General features: G+C 41.0%; 1 protein-coding gene across 1 annotated transcript in view; it reads left to right on the top strand.

The window, feature by feature from the left end:
• The window catches only part of Dhc36c (Dynein heavy chain at 36C), a 32,420-nt gene that overhangs the window by 15,163 nt on the left and 3,517 nt on the right, over positions 1–13,740 (top strand). The window contains exons 19-30 of the mRNA XM_077418895.1: positions 435–626; positions 1,031–1,257; positions 1,643–2,013; positions 2,262–2,442; positions 2,752–3,050; positions 3,677–3,841; positions 3,915–4,155; positions 4,879–5,171; positions 6,780–7,017; positions 7,094–7,245; positions 7,584–7,865; positions 8,103–11,663. Coding sequence (XP_077275021.1) covers positions 435–626; positions 1,031–1,257; positions 1,643–2,013; positions 2,262–2,442; positions 2,752–3,050; positions 3,677–3,841; positions 3,915–4,155; positions 4,879–5,171; positions 6,780–7,017; positions 7,094–7,245; positions 7,584–7,865; positions 8,103–8,309 — 2,848 coding nt within the window. The 3' untranslated portion in view covers positions 8,310–11,663. The remainder of the gene's footprint in view (positions 1–434; positions 627–1,030; positions 1,258–1,642; positions 2,014–2,261; positions 2,443–2,751; positions 3,051–3,676; positions 3,842–3,914; positions 4,156–4,878; positions 5,172–6,779; positions 7,018–7,093; positions 7,246–7,583; positions 7,866–8,102; positions 11,664–13,740) is intronic.

Here is a 13,740-nt window from a genome sequence, read left to right as displayed (position 1 = left end):
TTCATACCTCAAAATAAATAAATTTTTTGGAACGGCCGCATAAACTGCAATAATCAGTGAAAAGTGCATCATCTGAGGATAAAAAAACCGTTTGAAAAATTAAAATATCTTAAAAATTGAAAAAGTTACATTAGAGTTTTTGTGAAAAAGTCACTTTTCCGACTTTTTTTCAACAATTTTTTTACATATGTTAAATTAATTTTTTGCAGATCAAATTTATACAGTCTTTTTAAGGAAGACAACAGGATATTTTTTTTTTTAATTACCTACAATTTTTTATACACGTGCAAACACGCTGGGGGTGTATTTCACCCAGTGTGACCGGTACGGGATTCTCGGGAAGTGTGACCGAAAAGGGTTAATTTGTCATAAAATGTACGTGAGATTTATTTATATACTTTGATGGTAGAAATTTTTGTCTGTAATATCCATAGATTTTATATCACTACAAAATTGCGGAATCCACATTATTTGCCGGAAGTAGTGGTAAAAGTCACTCTGTTGAACTTTATGATCACTCCGGTCGGTCTGGACGATCAACTTCTGGGAATAGTCGTTGCGAAGGAGAAACCCGAACTCGAGTCCGAGAAAAATCAGCTGATAGTTCAAGGAGCGGCTAATAAAAAGTATAACAAAAACATCTTTCTATTCTATCTCTTAATTTCTATTTCTTATCTTTTCTATTCTTATTTTAAATAGAATATTAAATAGTAAATTAAATCATCGTAAGATCATTTGATTGAACAATTATTCTGCATTTATAAAATTATTAAAAAATATATTTATATTGCTGAGACGAATAAAATTGATCGTGAATAATTATCGTTCAATTTCATTCTTAATTGATAAAATTAAGTACCGAAAATTCCCGAAAATGACAAATAAATATATATATTAATATGTATTAATAAAATAGAGATTTTGTATGTAAATAAATATTAATTCTGTTAGAGCCTTGTTAGTTTGCAATTCGGGATTATCGTTGCTCCGTCGCGTCGGGGGCGATATTTCACACAACGTTTTTCCGCAGGATGTTAAAGGAGATAGAGAATAAGATCTTGGAGGTGCTGTCCGCGTCCAAGGAGAATATCCTCGAGGACGAAACTGCTATTGGTGTGCTGAGCTCATCGAAAAGTCTGGCCAACGAGATTCAAACTAAACAGACTGCTGCTGAAATTACCGAGAAGTCGATCGACGCGGCGAGATTGCAGTACACGCCAATTGCAGTCTATAGCACCGTTCTCTTCTTCACAATTGGCGAGTAAAAAATGCAAACCAAACTAATAGCGTTTAGTCTGTACAGAAATCGCTTGATTTAAACCAATCGTCTAGTTCTGTTAAAATATATACAAAAATGAAATATACAGTCTAAGTGTAACATAAAAACAGCGTCTAAAATTCTATTAATTTACAGGAATCTTAGTTTTCTTAAACTATCATAGTACATATTTAAAATCTTTAAAAATAATATATAGATATATATCTAAGGATAAATAAAAAGTAATAATTTTTAAAAGCAATATATAATTAAAATATATTTAAAGTCATAAAAAATCGTATGATAATAATTTATAATATATTTTTTGGGGAGGAAGACATTATTTATCGATAGTTATTTATCGTTCGTTAATCTTTCTCGCAGCCATGCTGGCAAATATCGATCCGATGTATCAGTACTCCCTCGCTTGGTTCGTCAATCTCTTTAAAAATACGATCGACAACACGCCACCAGTGGAAGACATAAAGCAGCGTCTGAAGGATCTCACCAAGTGCTTCACCTATTCCCTATACGTCAACATATGCCGCTCGCTCTTCGAGAAGGACAAGCTGCTCTTTTCGCTCTTGCTGTCCGTGAACCTGCTGAACAAGCGGGGCCAGCTCTCCATGGCCCAGTGGATGTTCCTGCTGACCGGCGGCGTCGGCCTCGAGAATCCCTTCGCCAATCCCACCGAATGGCTGCCGGCGAGGTTCTGGGACGAGCTTTGCCGATTGGACAGCGTTCCAGGATTCTTGGTAAATTTTTCGGAATGGTGCAAATTAACATCAAAGTTAATACAAACGTTCTCTATAAAAAAATTGTTAGTTTTTTTTTTGAGAGCCAATAAAAGTTCTTCGTAAAAATCGATCGAATATTTTCCACGAAATTTAACGGAATTTTTTAAATCTATTATTAGTTTATTGAGAAATTTATTACAAAAATTTATTAGGACGTAAAGTTTTACTTATTGCAACAAAGTTGTTTTTTGTATTTTGTTATTCAGGAAATAAGAGACTCCGTTATGAAAAATATCGACGAATGGAAAAAGATATTCGATCACAAAGAGCCTCATACTTCGTCTTTTCCCGCTCCTTGGAATAAACTGAGCAGCTTCGAAAAGATGCTGGTGCTTCGTTGCATTCGTCCTGACAAGATAGTGCCGGCGGCACAATTGTTCGTCGAAGGTAAAGTTGTTAAAAAAGAAAGGAGCTAGGCCACCCCGAAATCTAAAAATAGACCGACCCAGCTGAAAGGTACGGCGCGGGGGAAGAATCTAGAACAGGCCATACATTTCGGAGCGAAAGGGCGAAATTAAATTCTTTACGACAATGGGAAGTAGATCCTTCTTCGCCGTGTAATATTATCCCTTTGTATCTTTCCTTATAAAATACGAAAAGAACTCGATATATATAATGTAGCCAGAAATTCGTTGGACCGAAATCATCAGGTGTTGCTACTTATTTGCTCGCCTAAATTTTCCAATCATCCGATAGAACAATTAGGGCGTCAGTACATCGTGCCACCGCCCTTCGATCTGGCGGCCTCCTTCGCGGACTCGCACTCCTGCATCCCGCTGATATTCGTCCTGACACCCGGTGCGGATCCCATGGCGATCTTATTGAAATTCGCCGACGATCAGGGTTTCGGTGCCAGCAGGCTGTTCTCCTTGTCCTTGGGCCAAGGTCAAGGAATTATTGCCGAGGGTCTCATTGACGAAGGCGTGAAGAACGGCACCTGGGTGGTGTTGCAAAATTGTCACGTCGCCAAAACTTTTATGGTCACTCTGGAAAAAGTAACTTCTCGCATAAATTCAAATTTATTACACGACTAAGATTAACGCTAGAATTTCCAAAGTAATTAAAATGACTGCGATTTGTAATTTCTTATCAAATTTATAATGGTACATTTTGTAAAATTTTCTGATTTTTGTTGCAATATATAAATAATTAAATTGATTAATTTAAACTTCCTTCCTTTATCCCTTTTTTTAAAGTGATTTATATATATATATATATTAAATTATTGTTTTTAAAAATACATTATATATTACATTTAAATAGTAAAAATAGGTATACGTTAGTTCTAGGGTAAAAGAAAAAGAACATTAATTTTTACATATAATTTTAATTAAGATTATTAAACATTTATTAAATATTTCTAAATTTGAAAGTCAATTTTAAATTCGGGAAGCATAAAAATTCATTAAATTCAATAATTTAATTTATAAATGTACATAAAATCTTTAAGTGCAGGATTATTTAGTTTAAAGTATGTCACTTGAATCTAAATGTAAGATTATTACAAACTTTTTGTTACTTCTAACTTGAATTTTGAGCAGTTTAAAAAAAATGTTTAACGAGGATCTTTTTGTTCCATGCATTATTTGCTATCTTAATATTTTCATTTCGTCATATTTAGATATGCGAGAGCTTCACGAAGGAAACGGTGCACCCGGACTTTCGTCTGTGGCTGACGAGTTATCCGGTCGAGCACTTTCCGGTCAGCGTTCTGCAGAACGGCGTGAAGATGACGAACGAGCCTCCCAAAGGACTGCGCGCAAATATTTTGCGATCTTTTCACCAGGTAGATGCAACTTCCCGTTTCGTTCACCAAAGAGACAAGTTGCTCTGAAAGATTCGATTAAATCTCGTGGCAGGACCCGATCTGCGATCCCGACTTCTTCGACAAGTCGAAACAGCGGGTGACCTTCAAACGGCTGCTCTTCTCGCTTTGCTTCTTCCACGGCATCGTGCAGGAGCGACGGAAGTTCGGGCCGATCGGCTGGAACAATCAGTACGAATTCAACGAGACGGATTTGCGTATCAGCGCGCTGCAGCTCAAGATCTTGCTCGACCAATACGACGACGTTCAGTTCACCGCATTGAAATACCTGACCGGTATTCGAATGAAATTGCTTATGGTCGCTCTGGAAAAAGTTACTTCTCGCGCGTTGCTCCTCCTTTGTCTAAACTTTTTTTACCACCCTCAATTGCGTGTGCGAATGAAACTTTTACGTCAAAAATACATATAAAAATAGATATATTAAAAATAGATAACGTTTAACGTATTTTTAATTAGATTCGGAATTAAGTTAAAAAGTTAGTTAATGTTAATAATGGAACCTGGATTAAAAACAAATATAGAAATGATAGAAAATGATCTTTTGCTTCGTCAATAATAACTGACAAAAATGATTGTTTAATTCGGCCCAACTGACCACATTTATCGAATCAATTCTTTGCGAAGAGTCGATAAATGTGACAAATGATTGTTTAATTGTTCCCAATTGGGTCTATTAAGCAATCACTTTTATTCACAATGTTCTCATCTCATATAAAAATATAAAAAATCAATAAATAAATAAAAATTATATTTATGTTAAATATATATCTATTAATATCTATAAATATCTAAAAATAATGTATTTATATTAAATGTAATTTGTGTGTGTGTGTGTGTGTGTGTGTGCGTCTTCGTATATTACAGATTATAAATTTTGATTGACGTTAGAAACAAGAAATTGTAGAAATGAAATGTCGTGGAAAGAAATATTCGAAGCGATAAGCTATGGTAAGCAACAAGTTTTCGTCAGCGTGTTTCTCAATCCTTTTTTCTTCAAGGCGAATGCAATTACGGCGGTCGCGTGACCGACGAGTGGGACCGACGAACCCTGAACACGATCCTGATGCGATTCTATCACGAGGACGTGGTCGTGGCTGATCGGAAATATCTGTTCGATCCCAGCGGCCTTTATTACGTACCGTCGGTCAGCGAGTACGGTCAATTCTTGGATTACGTGAGAGAATTGCCGATGACCACCGCGCCCAGCGTCTTCGGTATGCACGAGAACGCCGACATCATCAAGGATCAGCAGGAGAGCTACTTGATGCTGTCCTCCATCCTGACCACTCAGGTATTAAACCGAAACATCGAGATTGATTGTTACGCTTCTACGTGGTTCTTCGGTAAAGAGGATTTATCGCATACACGTGTTCCGGTCGGTTCGAGATAAATTACAAATTATAAAAAGGCGCTGGAATGTGAAACGAGGAGGTATAGTTACATGATTTTCCGAAGAGGTGTTTTCTCCAGGTGAAATTAGGAGAAAATGGATTATATGTCGAGCTATATTGTACCTGTAGTAAAAATTGAATGTTTTTTTTATATTATTTTTTAGCTGTCGGCTTTTTTAATCGAGCGAATCGTAGTATTAGAATCTTAAAACTACGACTTTTTGATTTTTTAGAATAAAGTTGTACTAATTTAACTATATATATTAATATATATATATATATATATATATATATATATATAAATTATATATAAATAAGTTATATATAAATAAGTGTGTTTTATCATAAAATATATTATTGTGGTTTTGTTTTATCGTTAAAATAATAAATTATATATATATATATATTTATAATTTATTATTTTAACGATTCAACAAAACCGCAATATTATATTTTATGATAAATCAGGCTTATTTATATATAACACGAATCTTAACTGTTCAAAATTATTTTAATTAATTATATAACGATAAGCTAACAGTACAAAAAAGCTCTTAAATAAGGTAGAGTGTTTTATTTTCCTACAAAAATGATACATTAACGATATATTTTATTAAATAAAATGTTTTTAATATAATTTTTTAAATTTAATATTGCACTCTCAACTTCAGGGATATTTTTCTTATAAAAGTTTTGTTATTGTTCCGGTGACTGGTATTACATAAGAATTAAAGTTTCCAATATAACAAGGTAAACGATATCCATTCTTATATAATAAATCTGGCGTTACTACCTATTGATCTAGAGGACAAGATGACGCAGCATAATATATTGATTTTTTTTTATCTTTGTTTAATTTCTCGATTCCTCCAATATGATGGAATAATGATAATTTTTTGTTGTCTTTTTATCTTTACCCAGAATGTAGAGGAGTTTAAAGTAATTAAGTAACATTTATTTAAAGAAAGAAATCTTATGAAAAGTTGAAATAACTGAAATAATAAATGTCGTTTAATTTTCACACGAGTGTCAAGGAAGAAAATAAAGAAAGACGATATTCTATAATATCGTTTCTATTCATTTTTGCAATCCAAAAATTGCATTATTAAATATAGAATTAATACTAGAAGAATTATCTGACTATAGAAAATAATATTTTATTTGCTACCATTTTGTAACATCAATAATGACTGAAATAAATTTGAATATGTACATGCATACATACGATAATATTTTATTTTTTACTATTTACGAAAAGACCTGACGTTGTTATTTAAAATAATAAAGGAATGATAAGTTAGACTCAGATATAATAATGCGAGGAAAGATTTCTCAGACGTCGCAACCTCTATTAAAATTAACAACATTACACAACAGCATTATTAAACTCGAGTCTCCGTTCTTCAATTTAAGTTGAACAGAATCTATTTACTTGTCAGAGATAACAGAATTAAAACAGCGCGGTGCAGGCACCCTGTCAAAAGTTTATACGAAAACTGATTTTTCAGGATACCGGCCAGGCAGAAGTGGACGCCGAGAGATCGCCGGACGAGGTCGTCTACGGCGTCGCGTCCGACATCCTGTCGAGATTGCCGCAGGACTACGATCTCGCGGTCGCCCTTGACAGGTATCCCACGCTGTACGAGCAGAGCATGAATACCGTGCTGGTACAGGAGATGGGCAGATTCAACAGACTCCTGCAGACCATCCGCAGCAGCCTCGTGAACATCCAGAAGGCGATCAAGGGTAAAGAACAAACAAGTCCTTGCGCGCTTCGCTAGAGTCTTACGGTCCTTCCGAATTCTATTTATAATCCGTTTAGGCCTGGTGATAATGAGTCCCGACCTCGAAGAGGTCTACTCGTCGATCATCATCGGCAGGATACCCAAAATGTGGATGACGGATTCTTACCCTTCTTTGAAGCCGCTCGGCAGTTACATACACGATTTTCTGAAGAGGCTGAACTTTCTCCAGGTGAAATTAAGAGAAAACGGATTATATATTGAATTATTTGCTTTGTCGTAAAAATGAAATTATTTCGTAGTTTTTTAATTGAGTAAACCATAGTTTTAGAATTTTAAGACTATCGCTTTTTGATCAAGTTACGCTAATAGTCTTACAATTTGTTATATTTACAATGTGACACCTACATAGCTTTATTTAATATTATTTTATCAATACAATATAACCGTAGACATTATATATTTTATAATATAATAAATTATATTTATTTATATATATAAAAGAATTTTTTAAAATTATCTTAATCAATTACATAGAATCTAAACAGATTGTAACTGGTTTTTTTTTAGGCTTGGTATACGGAAGGACCTCCCACATCTTTCTGGATTTCCGGTTTCTACTTCACGCAAGCGTTCCTCACCGGTGCCCGTCAGAATTACGCACGAAAGTATTCCATTCCCATCGATTTACTGATCTACGACTTCGTCCCTCTGAAGGACACTGTTTTCGAAAAGCCGCCGGTCGACGGGGTATACATTTACGGGCTATTTCTCGACGGAGCTCGCTTCAACATGAGCACAATGAAGCTCGACGAATCCTTCCCGAAGATCCTTTACGATACCGTGCCTTACGTAAGTGTCAACACAAAACAAAGTTCAATCTCTTCAAACTAAATTCGATGTTTTTCCGAGTGGTGCTTAAATAATTCAGAAATTTCTTTGTGGAAGGGCGCAGAGCTTCCTGCGAAGGACCTTCTGGAACTTTTCCAAAAATGCAACATGTTCCGTCGTGGCTGTTCAAACTTTGAATCGAGCGACAGGACAGGGGCTTTAGAACGCGCGCTGACTCCCACGCGTTATGCTTTTCAGATTTGGCTGATCCCGGTGACGAAGGAGCAGGTGCAGGACAAGGATACGTACACGTGTCCGGTGTACAAGACCAGCGAGCGGAAGGGCGTGCTGTCGACCACCGGCCATTCAACTAATTTTGTCATCGCAATCTGGCTACCGACGTCGCATCCGCCGGAGCACTGGATCCTGCGTGGCACCGCCATGCTGTGCCAATTGTCAGAATAACATGGGGATCGATCTCTTGATAAACGGGAAAATCCTGGACATTTCTCGCTTTGGAAATTATATACGTCGCCGTAATTGACTTCCTTCAGCGATTTAAATTTCTCGAACTGTTTCAATGGAGAATATTCAGTTATATCGGTCTTTAAAGAACAGATTTACTTCAACAGATCTGAGTCGCAATAATTAATTTCTCTTCAATGTTAAGTTCTTGGTGTTCGTGCGATTGAGAAAAGAAAAGGCATAAGTATAAACTTAGCTTACTTAGCGATGCGTTCGGGAATTTCCGTCTCGTAATACGCACATGCCCTGCCTTTCACGTAACATAGTAAACATGAGAAAATAGAATACATAATGATTACAAGTCAACCTAAAATTACATTAATATTTATTTGAAATACATAAAACACGTTTTATGTATTTAAAATGCTGCGTTTTATAATAGAACAATAATTCTATGAAACTCTTTCGCTCGAGAAATTTTATGCCAGTGATAAACAGCGTCGTAACAAACAATAACTAGGACATGAAATAAAATTTAAAATATTGTCTTTTGTACCTATGAATAATATCTAAATATTCTAAATACATGAAAATTTAAATCTTAGATTGATTTTTAAATTCAAGTATTTTAAGAACAATTTTTATATATATGAATAGCATCAGTCCTGTTACTAAACAACCTTGAAAGGAAGATATCGGCGAAAGTGCCGTGGGAAATTCGAATGAGGTGAGGGGGGGGGGAGACTGAAAAGCGTACGGAAACCGCCCGTTAATTAAACTCGTCAGAAATTCTCGTCGAATTCTCGTTGATCTCCTTTCGTCAACGAGCACCACTTTCGCTGGGAAGCGCTTGTCTCCTCGTGTCATCCCGCGCGCCGTGTTGCACAATTGCCGGTATTTATTATGTGGAATATAGGCGCTTTTGGGGATGGACCAGTGGGGGCGATCAGGGGAGAGAGCGGGGTCGAGCCGCCATGGGGGTGGCGGAAGGTGGCTATACAGCGGCTTGCTTGGCGGCACCCTGTCTACCCGGACCGAGATCGCCGGAGGCTCGTTGCCTAGCGACCCCGTATTGATCTCAGCCCGCGTATCTCCCGTCCCTACCCCCTGTTCCAGCGAGCATCCTCGCATGTCTCCCTTTTCCTCTTCGCTCGCTCTCTATCTCTCGCTCTCTCTTCCTTGTTTGCTTTCTCTGCCCCCCCTCTTTCTCTCTCTCGCAATTATTATGCGAAACGTATTTCTCATTGTATAATTTTACGTCTCGCATATGTGAGACGTAATCGCACCATGTTCCTGTCGCGCGAACCAGGCCGAAAGTTTCCTCCCGAAGAAGCGCTGGATTATTTCTCTCCGTCTGTCCCCTCTGCCACCGCCCTCCGCGTTCGCGCGTGTCCCACCTTCTCCTCACCCTGAAACTTCTGCGTCTTTCGTGTCAGTTTCCGCGAAGCTTCCTTGACCAGGTGTTCTCCACTTACTTTTACCAAGCGACCCTATCAATTTGCAGTCATTCAATTTGGTTTATCATTCACAGCTGAAAGATAGATGATCAATTTCCATCAATTTGTCTAGATAAAGTTTACTTACTTTATTTCTTTTTTCCAATTTACTCAGATTCTGTTATCTTCCGTCCACCTGCGACCATCTCGTTCTATTTCTGTTTTATTTAACCGTTTTTTTTCTTCTTCCCCCGTTCATCTTGTTTATTTTCTATTTCGCAGTATATACCTTTCCCTAGTTTCTCATCCTTTCGCTCGCGTTCTTCGTGCGAAGTACCATCATTCGAATTAAGCCCGCGACGCGAGCCATGAAGAAAATATGTGATTATACTCGATGCAATTTCATAAAGTGCACCTCTGCTCTCTCTCAATCTCTCTCACTCTCGCCCTCCATCCCGTCGTACAATTTCTTTCTCGCTTCGCGATATCTCGTAGATCCGAGGTCCAATTAAGTCAACTGCGGGGCGAATACGAGCCGTTTCTTACGAGGCACGCAATAACGACTTCAATTATCTTAGATTCTTATATTTAGTCGATCTATATATAGTCGTCAAATATAATTCGAAGATCATGCACTCTGTGTGCAAATTAATGCTTATTTCTATCGATACTTCTGTCGATCTTATTCTTGATATGTTCATTGATAATTTTGATTCTATTTATTAAAAATCCAAGAGAACGATTATAAACAATTAAAATTAAAATCTGCAGAAATTACGAAGTATAAATAAGTTAGCGAATATAACGAAAGACGACGAATACATTAATATTTAATCTTGTAACATACAAAGTGATTAAATCTAGTCTTAAATAATCTCTCGACGTAATTTTAACAAATGTTTTCCATAAATAACGAGCGAAAATATATTTGCAAACTTTAAAAAGCAATGTTTGCAAATTCTAGTCCGATGTTGGGACGGGCCGGCGCGTTAACAGCTGACTAATGCGATTGGGATCGGCCGTGGTCACCTAAGAACACATCGCTTGAATGGAAGTCAGGCTCCCGATACAAGCCGCGGGAGGGTCGCGGAGGGTGGAAAACTCACGGCGAGCGCGGCGAGCCTCTCCTCCCCCCCGCCGTTTCGCGTGCATGAATCCTCTTCGCGAACCCTCCCCTCGCCTACCTCCGTAACACCGTTCGCCATTAGACTATCTTCCTATTGGCAAAGTGACCTTCATCTGCAGAATTTCTTTGTTGCGCCTACGCTTCACAGGGTCGATGGGGCGAGGAAATTTACGACGGGATATGGCGACGGAAACTGAGGGGGGGGGGCACGCGCGGGCGAGAGAGACCGTGTCAGAAATGGCGGTCCCTTTTATTTTTACCTGCGACAATCGTCACGCAAGAAATCTCGGAATAGCAAATCGCGGCCGCTGGGATTGGATATAGGATTGTTGCCAATTCTTGCGGCAACAGCTGATTCAATAACATTAAGTTACAATCGAACAATTAGGTAATGTCTCTTTTGCTCGAGGAGCACTTTATACCATCTTTATATATATCTTATTCATTTTCTATTCTTGTTGTTTCTCATTATCATCGAGTATATCGTTGGGGCGTTGGGGACCCAATTTACCTTTGGGTTTGCCGGGGATTATAAGGGTTCGCAACAGGTGGCAAAATAATTATCATTACCGAAAGTTCGCAAGATATTCGCACATACAACTCCTTGCGTGGAAAGTTCGCGGTTTAATTGGTATTCCCTACCGCCAAAACAATTGGCGTAACTTCCCGAAAGCGATAAAGCTCGCGCAATTTATGTTGGGAGATGTGGAAAGAGAGAGATTTATCTCCGGCGCGATTATATCGTTTTTCTCGGATATTACATAAAGGAATAATATACGGATACGGAAAAAAGTAAGTATAAAAGGATCGCTAAATTAGTTTTCATATAACGATCAATCTCTCTGTCACTTAGCTTCTTAGGTCTTTGTCAAGAAAAATAGCAGGGGAATTTCATAGACAAAGCTGAAAGTTTTTATTAAGATGAATGAATGCATTAATAAAGTTAAACAATACATTTAGGAATTAGATTATGATATGCTTGGGAATATATTTTTTTCAACGTTGGAAGTTTGTATGATAAATTTATTTTACTTAATTAATTATACAGATTATTTGCAAAATTGATTAACAAAAAACTGAAACTTTTGGTATTCATTGATACTGTACATTGCTTAATTTTTGTTATATATTTTGTTAATATTTTTGCAATAAATTAATGTATAAAACAAAATTAGAGCAAATTAAATAAATGTGGCTAAGAGAGTTTATAATGCTTTCTTGAATATTGCATTTTTGCATAACTTTGTTCGAAAAGAAAAGCAATTATATATTTTTAGGATTAATTTGATATAATTTATAACAGTAAAAATAATATCTACAGGATTCATATGAGGAAATGAGGACGCAACGAACTGATTGTTCCATGCATACACATTTTATTTTTCACGCGCGCACACACACACACACACACACACACACACACACACACACACACACACACACACACACGCACGCACGCACGCACGCACGCACGCACGCACGCACGCACGCACGCACGCACGCACGCACGCACGCACGCACGCACGCACGCACGCACGCACGAACGCACGCACGCACGCACGCACGCACGCACGCACGCACGCACGCACGCACGCACGCACGCACGCACGCACGCACGCACGCACGCACGCACGCACGCACGCACGCACGCACGCACGCACGCACGCACGCACGCACGCACGCACGCACGCACGCACGCACGCACGCACGCACGCACGCACGCACGCACGCACGCACGCACGCACGCACGCACGCACGCACGCACGCACGCACGCACGCACGCACGCACGCACGCACGCACGCACGCACGCACGCACGCACGCACGCACGCACGCACGCACGCACGCACGCACGCACGCACGCACGCACGCACGCACGCACGCACGCACGCACGCACGCACGCACGCACGCACGCACGCACGCACGCACGCACGCACGCACGCACGCACGCACGCACGCACGCACGCACGCACGCACGCACGCACGCACGCACGCACGCACGCACGCACGCACGCACGCACGCACGCACGCACGCACGCACGCACGCACGCACGCACGCACGCACGCACGCACGCACGCACGCACGCACGCACGCACGCACGCACGCACGCACGCACGCACGCACGCACGCACGCACGCACGCACGCACGCACGCACGCACGCACGCACGCACGCACGCACGCACGCACGCACGCACGCACGCACGCACGCACGCACGCACGCACGCACGCACGCACGCACGCACGCACGCACGCACGCACGCACGCACGCACGCACGCACGCACGCACGCACGCACGCACGCACGCACGCACGCACGCACGCACGCACGCACGCACGCACGCACGCACGCACGCACGCACGCACGCACGCACGCACGCACGCACGCACGCACGCACGCACGCACGCACGCACGCACGCACGCACGCACGCACGCACGCACGCACGCACGCACGCACGCACGCACGCACGCACGCACGCACGCACGCACGCACGCACGCACGCACGCACGCACGCACGCACGCACGCACGCACGCACGCACGCACGCACGCACGCACGCACGCACGCACGCACGCACGCACGCACGCACGCACGCACGCACGCACGCACGCACGCACGCACGCACGCACGCACGCACGCACGCACGCACGCACGCACGCACGCACGCACGCACGCACGCACGCACGCACGCACGCACGCACGCACGCACGCACGCACGCACGCACGCACGCACGCACGCACGCACGCACGCACGCACGCACGCACGCACGCACGCACGCACGCACGCACGCACGCACGCACGCACGCACGCACGCACGCACGCACGCACGCACGCACGCACGCACGCACGCACGCACGCACGCACGCAC

The sequence above is a fragment of the Temnothorax americanus genome, unplaced genomic scaffold (assembly GCF_048541705.1).
Source record: "Temnothorax americanus isolate GAGA-0224 unplaced genomic scaffold, ASM4854170v1 Scaffold50, whole genome shotgun sequence".
NCBI classification, from domain to species: domain Eukaryota; kingdom Metazoa; phylum Arthropoda; class Insecta; order Hymenoptera; family Formicidae; genus Temnothorax; species Temnothorax americanus.
The sequence above is the reverse complement of the archived record's forward strand: the minus strand, read 5'-3'. Positions and strand labels throughout refer to the sequence as shown.